The 15,662-nt window shown below is 34.0% G+C and overlaps 1 protein-coding gene across 1 annotated transcript in view; it reads left to right on the top strand.

Moving 5' to 3' along the window:
- Positions 1–10,640, top strand: part of LOC118895331 (ethanolaminephosphotransferase 1-like) — a 109,602-nt gene extending 98,962 nt beyond the window's left edge. Inside the window, 3 exon segments of the mRNA XM_036852255.1 lie at positions 607–663; positions 4,961–5,078; positions 10,388–10,640. Of these exon segments, the coding sequence (XP_036708150.1) occupies positions 607–663; positions 4,961–5,078; positions 10,388–10,640 (428 nt within the window).
- Positions 10,641–15,662: the final 5,022 nt, after the last annotated feature.

The following is a 15,662-nucleotide window of genomic DNA, read 5'->3' as shown; positions in this document are numbered from 1 at the left end:
CACCAAAAGGCACTTTTAAGTCTTCCTTTGCTACACATCCTTTACAGCTCCTTGCTAGACAAAACAATTCCTTGAGAGAAAAAAAGGATAGTGAAGGGGGGCAGGGTGTGGGGAACCACAAAGGAATTAGAGGGGAGGAACAGGAAGAAGACTGAGTAACAACTTCCCTTTTCCCAAAGCGACCTGATTTATCATGCTTCTGTAATACTATTAAAGGGGTCTTGCAAGCATTTTCAGAAGAAGGAAATGGACATTTATCAGATTTCTATGGAAAGATGCAATTATATTGAATGCAAGGGTTTTCAGAAGAAGGAAATGGACATTTATCAGATTTCTATGGAAAGATGCAATTATATTGAATGCTTATTATCCTGATACTGTAGAAAACATTTAAACTGTATCAACTCATTAAAAAGTGACAGCAAATTAATTTGATGGTCACTATTATTCTCCTATTTTACCAAAGAGTAAACTGTGTAAAGTTACACCTCCTTAGTGAAGATGGGGCCTTGGACTGTACTCCTAACAAAACTCTCTCCTACCCACATCCACGAGTTTATTCAACTTCATGGTAAATCTGAAATTGGTGTTATACCTTTGTTTTAGGTGAAGATGCTGAGGTTTGGGATCCTACCCACATCCACGAGTTTATTCAACTTCATGGTAAATCTGAAATTGGTGTTATACCTTTGTTTTAGGTGAAGATGCTGAGGTTTGGGAAATTTGCTACTTACTCCCATATATGTATACTTGAATGTACTATTCCTTCAAAGGAACTGTGGTATCCTACAGAAAAATCACAAGCAGTAAAATTAGATCCTCAGAATTTAAAGAGTTGTTCCATATTTAGACAGCTAGTAAGATGATGAAAAGGGTTTATAAATATGTCTAGCTCCAAAACTCTCTCACCTTCCACTTCAGCTTATTGACTCCTCAAAGTAGCCTAGACAAAGGAGAGCAAGGCAGTGTCATTCTAGTAGGATATTTCTAGGTGAAATTTTTGTTAGTTGTTATTGATTTATAATTGTTCTAACCTGAAGTGGTCCTATTTGCTAGAGATCTCAAAGTTATTTGGGTCCCTAGCACAGATACAGGCACACACACAACAAAAATGAATGGAAAGTTTGACAGATAACATCCTATTGCACAAAGCAAATAGGGAAAAAAAAAATTCTTCATTTTATTGGTCATCAAATTAAGTCTTTATTTAAGGGGTCAGTTGAGAACAGTTATTTAACAAGCCAGAATCCTTAAGTTTTAAATTGTTACTCTGGATATTGGCTTTCTGATGACCAGTATGAGGAATCTCACCAGATAACTACAGAAAGGAATTAATACAGTCTGGAGCAGTGCCAGTGTGAGAGGGAAGGGCTGAAATGGGGTCGAGCAAGTAAACAGGACAATCTGCTAAAAGCTAGATTCAGGTTAACATATGGTGATGTTTTTGGGCATTTGATATATGGTTATTAAGGCCTGTTTTGCTTTATTGTAGGCTTTTTGAATTCCCATTTCCCATCCTATAGTTGACTTGTATGTGACTGAAATTTGACACTACCTTCACCATCCCTGTAGGTGTATTTCCTGTTTTATTTTTTAATGGACAAATCTAATCCAGTATTTTAAAGGAGTTATTTATGGACTTCTCTAGGAAAATTCATTTACCTCTCCTCTATTAACCCATATTCATGTCAGTATCATGGCAATTACCAATATACGTTATATTGAATTTTTAACATATCTTTTTTTCCCTACTAAATGATGAAATCATTGAAAGAAACTCTACTAGTATAACCTCTTTTTGAAGTTTTTAGCTTTGTTCAAAGTAAGTTATCAATACATAATTAACTTATAATTGAAATTTTAGAATGCAATCATCTGTGCCTCAATCTTTGCTTATACTGAGTCCGTTGTGGAATTGAATATTGGGAAGAAGGAGTCTTTTAAAAATGTAAAGGTAGCTTTATAAATGTATGGTGATTGTAGAAGTATTATAACTTCTTTCAGTTAAAATATAATTAATTAGGTAAGGCACAATTCCTTTTGGAAAAGTACTGAGTGACTTGTTGGTTACATGATTTTAAGTACTAAAATTTACAGAAAGGAAGGAGTAGGAGGTGTTTAATATGTTCATCTTGTGCATGGTATCCAATCTCTGCTCCAGGATACTGGCTACTTGTGGACTCCATTCAAGTGTCCCCTTCTTGCTGCCTGGCTTTCATTTGGGTGTGGTCAATGCAAAGTACAGGCAGGCATCAGAAGGAGAGGGGGAATGAGGTCCAAGAATCTACTACCCTGGCTTTCTTCCTCTGGGTCATCACAGTTGGACATGTCCTACCACATTTCATAATCCCTGCCAACCCCTGACCCTCTCCTACTTTTATCTTGCAGCGTTCTATAACCACACCACTCCAGTTATTTCTACAGACCCGAAAGTGGGAAAATTTCCCTACTATCATCAGCTCCGGGAGTATTGTACTGATCCACATTGTATTCTCTAAATCTGCCACACCCTTGAATATAGTCCCTTTATCAAACTCTCCTCAATTATAATTATATAGTTCAGGAATGTTGTTTCTTGCTGACAAAGAAGATATTGAAAGTATTACATGTAACATTTGACTATTATTTACAGAGCACCTCCACGTGGGAGGTGTCCTGAGGTAACATGAAAATATAAAAAGCAAAGGCTGTATCTTTATAAATTAAAACCGAAATTTGAAAAATTCAGGTGCTTAACTCATTAACTTTTTCCACGTGACCTCAAATAATGACTTCCATTTTTTTTGCCCCTGTGCTGCACCAGTGTGATTTAAATTTTCACTATATTGGGCAAAGGACTACATGTGGTTATGTGGTTGTAGCCACAAGTCTCAATAAGAGGAAATTGAAAGACCAAAGGGTGGTAGAAGTTAAAACACTACCACCACCATACATTTATAAAATCAGCTTTACATTTTTTAAGGACTTCTTCCCAATATCCAATACCAGAATGGATTCATTATAAACAAAGATTGAGGCACAGATGATTGCATTCTAAAATTTCATTCAATTTTATGAAACCGTGCAACAAAAATTTTAGTTCTTCTTTCTCGGTCGTCTTTCCTGGATACTTTCCAGTGTGTTATGAGTACAAATTTAAGAGACCAGTTGAGAAGTGTTTCTTGAATTTGTAGAATTTTTCCTGCAGAAAACAAGTGGGGGTGTTTTGATTAGATGTGGGTGAAAAATAATTTATTTTAAAGTGAGAGGGAAAAGCTTGACTAATAGAAAAGGAAATTATGCATTATATAGGAATACATATTAACTACCTTTAAGACTTATTAAATTGTTCCTTTTCAAATATATGGAGAAAACACTTCACTGATAGTGAAATAGATTGTGAGCTCACTTTTATGCCAGAGGGACTTGACCTTTATCCAGTTAACTAAGTTACATTTATTGCTATTGATAGATACCAATTTTCTTATTTCTAGTTCCACATATTCTATGTGCCCCTATTTTAACAACATAAAATTTAAAATGTGTTCTATTGAATGTAAATGTGGGGTTGAGAGGGGTTTAATTTTTGAGCTATAAATATCAAAGTTAACTAATACTTAATCAATTTACTTTTATTTCTCATTTACTATTTTGAGTAGAAATGATATATGTCTTTGACTGCCATTAATACACATAAATATGAAAATTCTATAATTTTTCAGACCATAAAAGTCAATGAATAATCATTTATTTACTACGTTGTAATAGTATTTATTCAGAAAACACATTTTAGTTTCTACTCTATGCCAAGTAATACCTAAAAAATATATATAAGAATCTTATCCTAAAAATACTTGGAGTTTAATGAAAAAACAGGCATTTAACTAGATAATATAGTATGAAGAGCTGCCAGCTGAATATATACATTTATATATGAATATATGGATATAAAATCACAAAGGTAAGAGCAATTATATTAGTCAAGGTAAGTTAAGTTATGCTGTGGTAGCAAACAATCCCCAAAATCTATGTGCCTTAACATTCTTGTATTTTATTTCTCTCTCATTCTGTATATTAAATGAAGGCAGTCAGGTTGCTCTAGTTATTGATGACATCCAGGGATTGAGCTAACAAAGGCTTGATCTTGACACATGCTTTAATAATCACCAATCACAGAGCATTCATGACAAATTACACACTGAATCTTAAAGCTTCTTCCTGGAAGTGACACATTTCACTTGCCTTTATGTTTCACTGGTCAAAACAAGTTATAAGACGCTCATCTTCAGAGGAAGTGAAGAAGGCAACATGTTTAGAAAAGGAGAACTAAAATATTTGTTAGCAGCCTAAATGATTAACGTGGTGTTAAATTGTTAAATCTGAATATATAATTCAGAGAATATTCCACAGAGAATATAATACTTGAAATAACTTCTAAAATAGGAGAAAACATGCTTTTTTTTCAGGAAGATTAGTTATTTCAAAAAATTTTGTACCTTGGTCTGTTCTATATGTCCTTGTACTTAACTTATTTTTTTATTTACTAATTTGTGATAATAAACAAGGATTTGTCTTTCTAATTATTGGCCAAAATCTTTCCATACACACATTACATACATATAATAATTTGTAATTTTAAAAAGCCTAAAATATTTCACCAGTATTTTTTTTAATAGTCTATATCCTTTGTCACATACTCAAACTGATACCAATGTTGTTATAAGTTTATGAGTGTATTCTGAGTTATTTTTGAGAGGTTTGTGTTTTCTCTCACACTAAATATTTCCCTCTAGTTGTTTGTTCTATGTAATTTTCAAAGCAAAATTAGATGCTACAAACTTGATTTATTTATTGAATGACCTTCATTAGTTTTTTGATGTCCCAATATACTGGAAGCCCTTTATAAAAAAAGAAAGGAGAAAAATGCACAAAGTATTTTTTCTTACATACCAGAAAATATTGTTTTGTTATTGTTGAATAGAATATGAACTTGGTAAAGTTGATGTCTTCTTCAAAATTCAAAAAAGTGACAGTGCTAAAGCATATTTTGGACCTGGGAAATTCAATTTACCAGGCAATTTTAGAACAGTCATTAGAAGGTAAATGTTCTATTTGAGAGTTCATCTGTGGATGAAACTATAGCATATTTGATATGTTTTTAAAATAGTCCAAAATAAACTTCAAATATAACATTAGAAATGTTTTCAAAGACTTTTTCTCTTTTCCATGAGGAAAGAGTTGTAGTCTTATTTTTATTTTCCTTAGGAAGATAATATTGGAGGGTGGGATTTTTCAATAAAATATTCATAGTTTTCTTTAAAAGCTATTTTTAAAAATTTTCCCCAAGTATTCAAATAATGCTGCCAACATTCTACCAGTCTTTCCAAAGGAATCAAGTTGATTTCCATCTTCTTCAGCTGCAAATACAGCTTCCTTTTCTTTATGAAACTCCCTCTTCTCACTTTATTGCCTATTTCAATACTTGTTTCTCATTTCCACCAACTGCCTACTTCTATTCTCTCTAGTCAGACTACAACTTGTTGCCTGAATATCCCGATTTTTATTTTTTATTTTCAATTCTATCTTTTGGGTTTAGAATAGTTTCTTCTCTTGTGTTTCAATGAAATGCCACTGGTTTCTCCTTCAAATTCCTTGGTTAAAAGAAATCAGAAATTCCAAGGCACTGGCTCCTGGGTGCACTCAGAATATGCATTCACAGCCCTTGGAATGCTCACAAATATGTATTATTATATATGTTGTACAGAAGAGGAAATTAAGGTTGAGAGATAATTATTATAATAAAAATAATTATAATAGTTAATGTATTTCTATCTTCTAGGAACTGTGATTTGCCTGTTATAGGAATTATCTCATGTAATCCATACAATAATCCTAAGAGGTAGGTAGTATTGCCGCCCTTTTATAGGAGAAAATGAAACTCAAAAATATTAAATAATTGGCCTATAGAGTGTGGACTTTTAACTAGTATTCTATGAAGAGGTTCCCCAAATAGTATTTACAAAATAACTCATAGGTCAATTAACATAATTTCTAAGATTTTTCTGAATATTTATTTATTAATTAACCCTAACTCTAATGTCAGATTCATATATACCAAAATACCGTATGTGGAATGCTGATTTGTCCTGAGGTTAAAAAAAAAAAATTGTCTTAGTCTGTTTGGGCTGCTTTAGCAAAATACCACAGAATGGGTAGTTTATAAATAGCAGAAAATTATTTCTCACAGTTTTGGAGACTGAAAGTCCAAGCTTAAGATGCTGGTATGGTCACATTCTGGTAAAGGCCCTCTTCCTGGATCATAACTGATGCCTCCTCTCTGTCCTCATATAGTGGAAGGGGCAAAGGATCTCTCTAGAGCCTCTTTTATAATAGCACTAATCCCATTCAGGAAGGCTGCGCTCTCATGAACTATGAACCTCCCAAAGTCCCCACCTCCTAACGCTATCAACCATGGAGATTGTCTTCAACATATGAATTTGGGGGACACAAACATTCAGACCATAGCATTTGGTAATTTCACCACACAGTCTAATAGCCAGTATTCTTACATTTTTTTCAATTGCTTTTAGCACATTGAGATGCCTCACAGTTACATTACAATTAGTTAAAAAATTTACAAAATACTTTGTTACGACACAGGAAAAGACTATAAAACAATATTTAGAAACTTAAAAATGTTTGCTGGTCATCTTATGGCCAAATCTTATGAGAATTATCAACCTTCAAGGTAAAGTATGCAATTTTCTTTTTTGCTTAAAAAGCACAATTGCATCACTTTGCTGAACTTTTTATGGCATTGTGGAGATTAGTTACATCCTTACCTTTTCCCCTTTAACTCTACATGACTTCCACTCTGGATGGAGTATATTTTCCAGTGCCATGATGTTGGACTTGGCTATGTGTTTTTCTTTGCTTAAAGTAATCTTAGTAAACATGATTAAACATGTGGGTATGGTTTTCCTTGCTCTCTTGAGCACGCATGTTTTGCTGTAAGAATGTGTCATGAGTAACTTCTGATTAAAAGATAATAATAATTAGAAAACACACACAGCAGAGTTGAACCTAACTCACAGTTCAGAACCAAGACTAGTTGATCCCCTGTAGACCCACAGACTCTATAAATGTTTGAGATTGTTTAGCAGCAAAAAGAACACAAATATCAAGTGGTAGTCAATAGTATGCTGAAGAGCAGGTATAAACAAGAAAAATCAGTCCCTTTAAGAAAAATGAGTAACCACCTTTTAGAATGGTATCCTTTAGAAAATTTGGAGTGTTTGCTGTTACACTCTGCCAAGTTAAACCAGGGATTCCAGCTCATACAGTTATTATCACTTTCATAGTCATTGATTCAGAACTTAACAATGTTTTTATAATTAATTTAGTATATTAGCTATGCATGAAATTCTTCATTTCACTCCTGTGACTTGTAGTTAACTCACACACGGTGGGCTAACAATCCCTTCTCCTTCTCATCTACGATGTCTTTATAACTTAAATCATTCATGTCTCTAAGTTAATTCCAAGTGCCCAATCAGATAAAATTTCATTGATGGCATTGCATTTGTCTTTTCTTCTGTTTATGTTAACTTTCTTCTTGTATTCCAACAATCATATTGGAAACATACATAACATAAATGTTATGAATGTGGGCTCTGTAATTAGACTGTTTAAATTTAACCACAATTACTTAATCTTGTTAAGTTTCAAATGTCTGCTTTTGGATGGGTTAATATTAATACTTGCCTTTACTGTTGTTACCAGTATTAAATAAATCAATACATTTCTTAGCACCATGGTTGACACATAGTAAGTGCTCAGTGGGCAGTGTGAAAGGGAGACTGTAAGTCCAAAGACTACCATTTTGGTTTATCATACAAGGACCATCACAATACATTCAAAATTTCCTTGAGAAACCTACACTATCAAATACCATCCTCGAACACTAAATGCCATGCATACAATTCCTCCTTGCTTTAGTATATGCTTTTTTATTCTGTCTATAATATCTCTATTCTTCTCTTTTTTCTCTAGCAGCCTAACTTCTCTATTTAAATATTCAATTCATATATTACCTCCTCTGAGGGAACCTCTGTGATACATCTATGATGAATTAGTAATTTCATCTTCATTATCCTATAATTTTTTTTACTATAATTATGAGATTCTATGTGAAATATCCATCAAATGGTCAGATGCAAGAATGTTTGGGGTCATTTTTATTCATCTCCTTAACACTAATTCCTTTGGCCATAGTCAGTATGTGTTTACTAAATGAATGAATGTGTGTATGCAAAAATGAATGAGAATGATTTTTCACTTTTTGTGAAACAGATATTAATATGTGAAGACTCTCTACACATTTGTATTTCCTGCCAAAATTAGTAAATACAAAATCTTCCATGAATTTAATTTTCCATGCATCCACATGTCCTGAGATCTGTGAATACCATAGAAACCTTCCAAATATTCTTTTATATATTTTAATGAGTACATCAGTACTCATAGTTATATAATTTCACTATGTTGGATCTTGTTATTTTATTCAAAATAACTCTTTCAATTTGTCATATTTGACATCTCAGGTAAATATTAAGCATTTTAAGAGTTTCTGTGAATTTTACCATTCTTTGCTATACTCTCCAAACTGGATATTCTCTGTCTACACTTGGAGAGCACAGTTGGTTGTCTTTTCAAAATCTTGAATAATTTTGATACTAATTTAACTGTGATAGACTAACTCCAGCATCTTGATTAGCCTCAATATTTTTAGTGCTCAATGAGGCATTTTTGTCAATGGTTTAAAGATTACAAAATTCAGAAATGAACATCTGCTATTCTTTTCTTCTTCACCACATAAAAATTCAATTCCAGAAGAAAATCAGAAAACCCTTCAGGATTAGGTGCCTCTCCATATTGTCTTTATTTCACTGATGTCTGAAATTGTGTCTGTAGAGTTTAGTTATAACAATAATCTTGTCAGTCTGAGTACTCACTATGTGCCAGGCATTGGGTAGACTTTAGATAAATTACTCACTGAATTCTAAGTTGACACTAGGAAGTAGCAATCGTTATCTTCAAAATATATAGCTAGATGAATGGACAGGTAGGTATGGAGCCTCAGATAAATTAATTTACCTTCAGACACATATTAAAAGAGCAGCCAAAACTGGCTTTGAATTCAATTCTGAAAAATCCCAAATGCCTTAATCTTTTAATGTACCACATGGCCTCTCTGCTATTTTCCACTTAAAAGAGAAATTTAGTTGTTTAGTTAGAGTATGTAATAAAAGTATTTCATAACCAAGACAATTCCAAACACACACACACACACACACACACACACACACACACACACACACATACACATACCCTTCCTGCTCAAAATGACTTTGGTCCCCATTCCCCAAACTTGGCAAAGTCTTGATGTATAATTATAATATACCAGGCATAGCCTAGAAGGCTAGAGGGTAATTTTATCCTGATATTCTTTTGATATAAATGAGCAGGAAAGGCAAAAAATATTCCAGTCTTCCTCTTATTAACCAAATGAACATCTGAGCAACCTGGTTGCAACAAAATCTTTGATGTAATTTATGGATCTTAGCAAAATTCTGCCCAAAGCACTGTTGTAAAGATGAGTAAGTGCATTATTAGAAAGTTAGTGAAAATATAGATCCTTGGTACAGTAATTTAAATAGAGTTCATGATGTAACTTAAGTAAATGATGAATGTAAATTGGAGGAAAATAATGATGATTTGCACATATGTTGGACAGAATGTTAATTTTTTATCAGATTAAGGATATTAACTGAATAAAAAGGAAAATTTTATCATTAAAATAAATGTTTGGTTCCCTTGTTGTTTCATAGTATCCTGTACATTTCCAATATAACACTCATTTTATTTATAAATTAAATAAATTTATTTGCTTAATGCTTGTTTTTTATTAATAAAACTGTTTTTCCAGAGCAAGAACTAAATTTATCATGTATCCCTAGTCCCAAGCACATAGTGGGGGCTCAGTGATTTTAGTTTTGCATAAATTAGTGAATGGATTTATTTAGACAGTCTTACAACTGATCTAATAGACAACAACAAATACAAAATATCATATCAGCTTAGAACATAATTTTAAACTAGTTTTAAGTGTAGTGTAAAATAAAGTTCCAAACCCAGTTTTGCTATGTACTAGTAATATGACCTTAGACAAGTTATTTGATCTCTTAGTGCCCAGTTTCCTCATTTTAATTTAATAATGTCTACTTGCTAGCATTTTGATAAGGTTTTCATGAATTGAGAACAGTGTCTAGTATAGTGTCCAGTAGGGACTATATAAATATTAGATCTTATTTTATTTTATTTTTCATTAAAAACTTGACATTTTGAGGTCCGGCCTTCAGGTGTTTGGAGCTCAGCTGAGGATGTGGGTCCCGGCCATGAGGCTGAACAGCCCTGGGGTGTGGGAGGACAAAGGGATCCAAGTCGTGTCTTTCCTGCTTTGGGAATCAGTGTCCGGCTGTCTGATGAAGAAGAGAGATGGGCACCTGGTGTCCCTCCTGGCCCCATGGAACATCAGAGAAGGTATGGACTCTGAGCCGCAGAAGCAGGATCCAGTAGAGAAGAACCAAGTGTGCTGTTGAATCTGCTAGACAGGTTCCTGGAGCAAGAGTGAAGAGATCAGGCCCCATCACTGGGACATTTTAGATTGTGGCTGATAATCTCTACCACACAGGAGCATTGTGAGAAATGCATATGATGGCAAATGCAAAGTGGCAGACACTCAGTAAAGATATATATTTATTTTTCCTTTCTTTCTTTTTGTGAGTGTGTATGTGTATACTTCTTTGTGAGAGTTTGTCTGTATAGCTTTGTTTTTACCATTTGTCTTAGGTCTTTGTTGGTACTTTTTTTTTTTTAGTATAGTTTGAGCACTTGTTATCATTGGTAGATTTGTTTTATGGTTTGGTTGTTCTCTTCTTTCTTTTTTTATTAATTATTAATTATTTTTATTTTAAATTATTTTTTATTTTAATAACTTTATTTTAATTTTCTTTCTTTCTTTCTGTTTTTCTCACTCTTCTTCTGAGCCATGTGGCTGACAGGGTCTTGGTGCTCTAGCTGGGTGATAGGCCTGAGCCTCTGAGGTGGGAGAGCAGAGTTCAGGATATTGGTCCATCAGAGACCTCCCAGGTCCACGTAATATCAAACAGCAAAAGTTCTACCAGATATGTCCATCTCAACGCTAAGACCCAGCTCCACTCAATGACCAGCAAACTACAATGCTGGACACCCTATATCAAACAACTAGTAACACAGGAACACAACCCACCCATTACCAGAGAGGCTGCCTAAAATCATAAAAAGGTAACAAACACCCCAAAACACACCACCGGACGTGGTCCTGCCCACCAGAAAGACAAGATGAAGCCTCATTCATCGGAACACAGGAACCAGTCCCCTCCACCAGGAAGCCTACACAACCCACTGAACCAAACTTACCCATGAGGGGCAGACACCAAAAACAATGGGGACTCTGAACCTACAGCCTGCAAAAAGGAGACCCCAAACACAGTAAGTTAAGCAAAATGACAAGACAGAGAAACACATAGCAGATGAATGAGCAAGGCAAAAGCCTACCAGACCAAACAAATGAAGAGGAAATAGGCAGTCTACTTGAAAAAGAATACAGAGTAATGATAGTAAAGAAGATCCAAAATTGTAGAAATAGAATGGAGAAAATACAAGAAACGTTTAACAAGAGCCTAGAAGAACTAAAGACCAAACAAACAATGATGAACAACACAATAAATGAAATTAAAAATTCTCTAGAATGAATCAATAGCGGAATAAATGAGGCAGAGCAGAGAAGTGACCTGGAAGATAAAATAGTGGAAAAAACTACCACAGAGCAGAATAAAGAAAAAGGAATGAAAAGAATTGAGGACAGTCTCAGAGACATCTGGGAAAACATTAAATGCACCAACTTTCGAATTATAGGGGTTCCAAAAGAGAAAGAGAAAAATAAAGGAACTGAAAAATATTTGAAGAGATTATAGTTGAAAACTTCCCTAATATGGGAAAGGAAAAAGTGAATCAAGTCCAGGAAGAACAGAGAGTCCCATACAGGATGAATCCAAGGAGAAACATGCCAAGACAAATATTAAGCAAACTATCAAAACTTAAATACCAAGAAAAAATATTAAAAGCAGCAAGGGAAAAACAACAATTACCATACAAGGGATTCCCGATAAGGTTAACAGCTGATCATTCAGCAGAAACTCTGCAGGCCAGAAGGGAGTGGCAGGGCATATTTAAAGTGATGAAAGGGAAAAACCTACAACCAAGATTACTCTACCCAGCAAGGATATCTCATTCAGATTCAATGGAGAAATTAAAACCTTTATTGACGAACAAAAGCTAGGAGAATCCAGCACCACCAAACGAGCTTTACAACAAATGCTAAAGGAACTTCTCTGGGCAGGAAACACAAGAGAAGGAAAAGACCTACAATAATAAACCCAAAACAATTAAGAAAATGGTAATAGGAACATACATATTGATAACTACTTTAAATGTAAATGGATTAAATGTTCTAACCAAAAGACATAGACAGGCTGACTGGACACACAAAAAAGATCTGTATATATGCTGTCTACAAGAGACTGACTTCAGACCTAGGGACACATACAGACTGAAAGTGAGGGAATGGAAAAAGATATTCCATGCAAATGGAAATCGAAAGAAAGCTGGAGTAGCAATTCTCATATCAGACAAAATAGACTTTAAAACAAAGACTATTACAAGAGATAAAGAAGGACACTACATAATGATCAAGGGATCAATCCAAGAAGAAGATGTAACAATTGTAAATATTTATGCACCGAACATAGGAGCACCTCAATACATAAGGCAAATGCTAAAGGCATAAAAGGGGAAATTGATAGTAACACAATCATAGTAGGAGACTTTAACACCCTGCTTTCACCAATGGACAGATTATCCAAAATGAAAATAAATAAGGAAACACAAGCTTTAAATGATACATTAAACAAGATGGACTTAATTGATATTTATAGTACATTCCATCCAAATACAACAGAATACACTTTATTCTCAAGTGCTCATGGAACATTCTCCAGGATAGATCATATTTTGGGTCCAAATCAAGCCTTGGTAAATTTAAGAAAATTGAAATCATATCAAGTATCTTTTCTGACCACACTCTATGAGACTAGATATCAATTACAGGAAAAAGTCAGTAAAAAATACAGACACATGAATCTAAAAAATACACTACTAAATAACCAAGAGATCACTGGAGAAATCAAAGAAGAAATTTAAAAATACCTAGAAACAAAACAATGAAAACACGACAATCCAAAACCTATGGGATGCAGCAAAAGCATTCCTAAGAGGGAAGTTTATAGCAATGCAATCCTACCTCAAGAAACAAGAAACATCTCAAAGAAACAACCTAACCTTACACCTAAAGCAATTGGTGGAAGAAGAACAAAAAAGCCCAAAAGTTAGCAGAAGGAAAGAAATCATAAAGGTCAGATCAGAAATAAATGAAAAAGAAATGAAGGAAACAATAGCAGAGATCAATAAAACTAAAACCATGTTCTTTGAGAAGATAAACAAAATTGATAAAACATTAGCCAGACTCATCAAGAAAAAACGGGAGAAGACTCAAATCAATAGAATTAGAAATGAAAAAGGAGAAGTAACAACTGACACTACAGAAATACAAAGGATCATGAGAGATTACTACAAGCACTTATATGACAATAGAATGGACAACCATGAAGAAATGGACAAATCCTTAGAAAAGCACAACCTTCTGAGACTGCATCAGGAAGAAATAGAAAATATAAACAGACAAATCACAAGCACAGAAATTGAGACTGTGATTGAAAATCTTCAAACAAACAAAAGCCCAGGACCAGATGGCTTAACAGGTAAATTCTATCAAACATTTAGTGAAGAGCTAACACCTATCCGTCTCAAACTCTTCCAAAATATAGCAGAGGGAGAAACACTCCCAAACTCATTCTACAAGTCAACGTCACTCTGATACCAAAACCAGACAAAGATGTCACAAAGAAAGAAAACTACAGGCCAATATCACTGATGAACATAGATGTAAAACTCCTCAACAAAATACTAGCAAACAGAATCCAACAGCACATTAAAAGGATCATACACCATGATATAGTGGGGTTTATCCCAGGAATGCCAGGATTCTCCAATACATGCATATCAATCAATGTGATACACCATATTAACAAATCGAAGAATAAAAACCATATGATCATCTCAATAGATGCAGAAAAATCTTTTGACAAAATTCAACACCCATTTATGATAAAAACCCTCCAGAAAGTAGGCATAGAGGGAACTTTCCTCAACATGATAAAGGCCATATATGACAAACCTACAATCAGCATAATTCTCAATGGTGAAAAACTGAAACCATTTCCACTAAGATCAGGAACAAGACAAGGTTGTCCACTCTCAACCCTATTATTCAAGATAGTTTTGAAAGTTTTAGCCATAGCAATCAGAGAAGAAAAAGAAATAAAATGAATCCAAATTAGAAAAGAAGTAGTAAAGCTGTCACTGTTTGCAGATGACATGGTACTATACGTAAAGAATCCTAAGATGCTACCAGAAAACTACTAGAGCTAATTAATGAATTTGGTAGAGTAGCAGGATACAAAATTAATGCACAGAAATCTCTTGCATTCCTATACACTAATGATGAAAAATCTGAAAGAGAAATTAAGGAAACACTCCCATTTACCATTGCAACAAAAAGAATAAAATACCTAGGAATAAACCTACCTAATGAGAAAAAAAGACTTGTATGCAGAAAACTATAAGACACTGTTTAAAGAAATTAAAGGTGATACAAACAGATGGAGAGATATACCATGTTCTTGGATTGGAAGAATCAACATTGTGAAAATGACTATACTATCCAAAGCAAACTACACATTCAATGCAATCCCTCTCAAACTACCAATGGCATTTTTCACAGAACTAGAACAAAAAATTTCACAATTTGTATGGAAACACAAAAGACCCTGAATAGCCAAAGCAATCTTGAGAAAGAAAAACGGAGCCAGAGGAATCAGGCTCCTGGATTTCAGACTATATTACAAAGCTACAGTAATCAAGACAGTATGGTAATGGCACAAAAACAGAAATATAGATCAATGGAACAAGATAGAAAGCCCAGAGATAAACCCATGCACATATGGTCACTTTATTTTTGATAAAGGAGGCAAGAATATACAATGGAGAAAAGATAGCTTCTTCAATAAGTGGTGTTGGGAAAACTGGACAGCTACATATAAAAGAATGAAATTAGAACACTCTCTAACACCATACACAAAAATAAACTCAAAATGGATTAAAGACCTAAATATAAGGCCAGACACTATAAAACTCTTAGAGGAAAACATAGGCAGGACATTCTATGACATAAATCACAGCAAGATCCTTTTTGACCCACCTCCTAGAGAAATGGAAATAAAAACAAAAATAAACAATGGGGCCTAATGAAGCTTAAAAGCTTTTGCACAGCAAAGGAAACTATAAACAAGATGAAAAGACAACCCTCAGAATGGGAGAAAATATTTGCAAATGGAGCAACTGGT

Source organism: Balaenoptera musculus, chromosome 5, assembly GCF_009873245.2.
Source record: "Balaenoptera musculus isolate JJ_BM4_2016_0621 chromosome 5, mBalMus1.pri.v3, whole genome shotgun sequence".
NCBI classification, from domain to species: Eukaryota; Metazoa; Chordata; class Mammalia; order Artiodactyla; family Balaenopteridae; genus Balaenoptera; species Balaenoptera musculus.
This window is presented reverse-complemented; position numbering and strand designations above follow the sequence as displayed.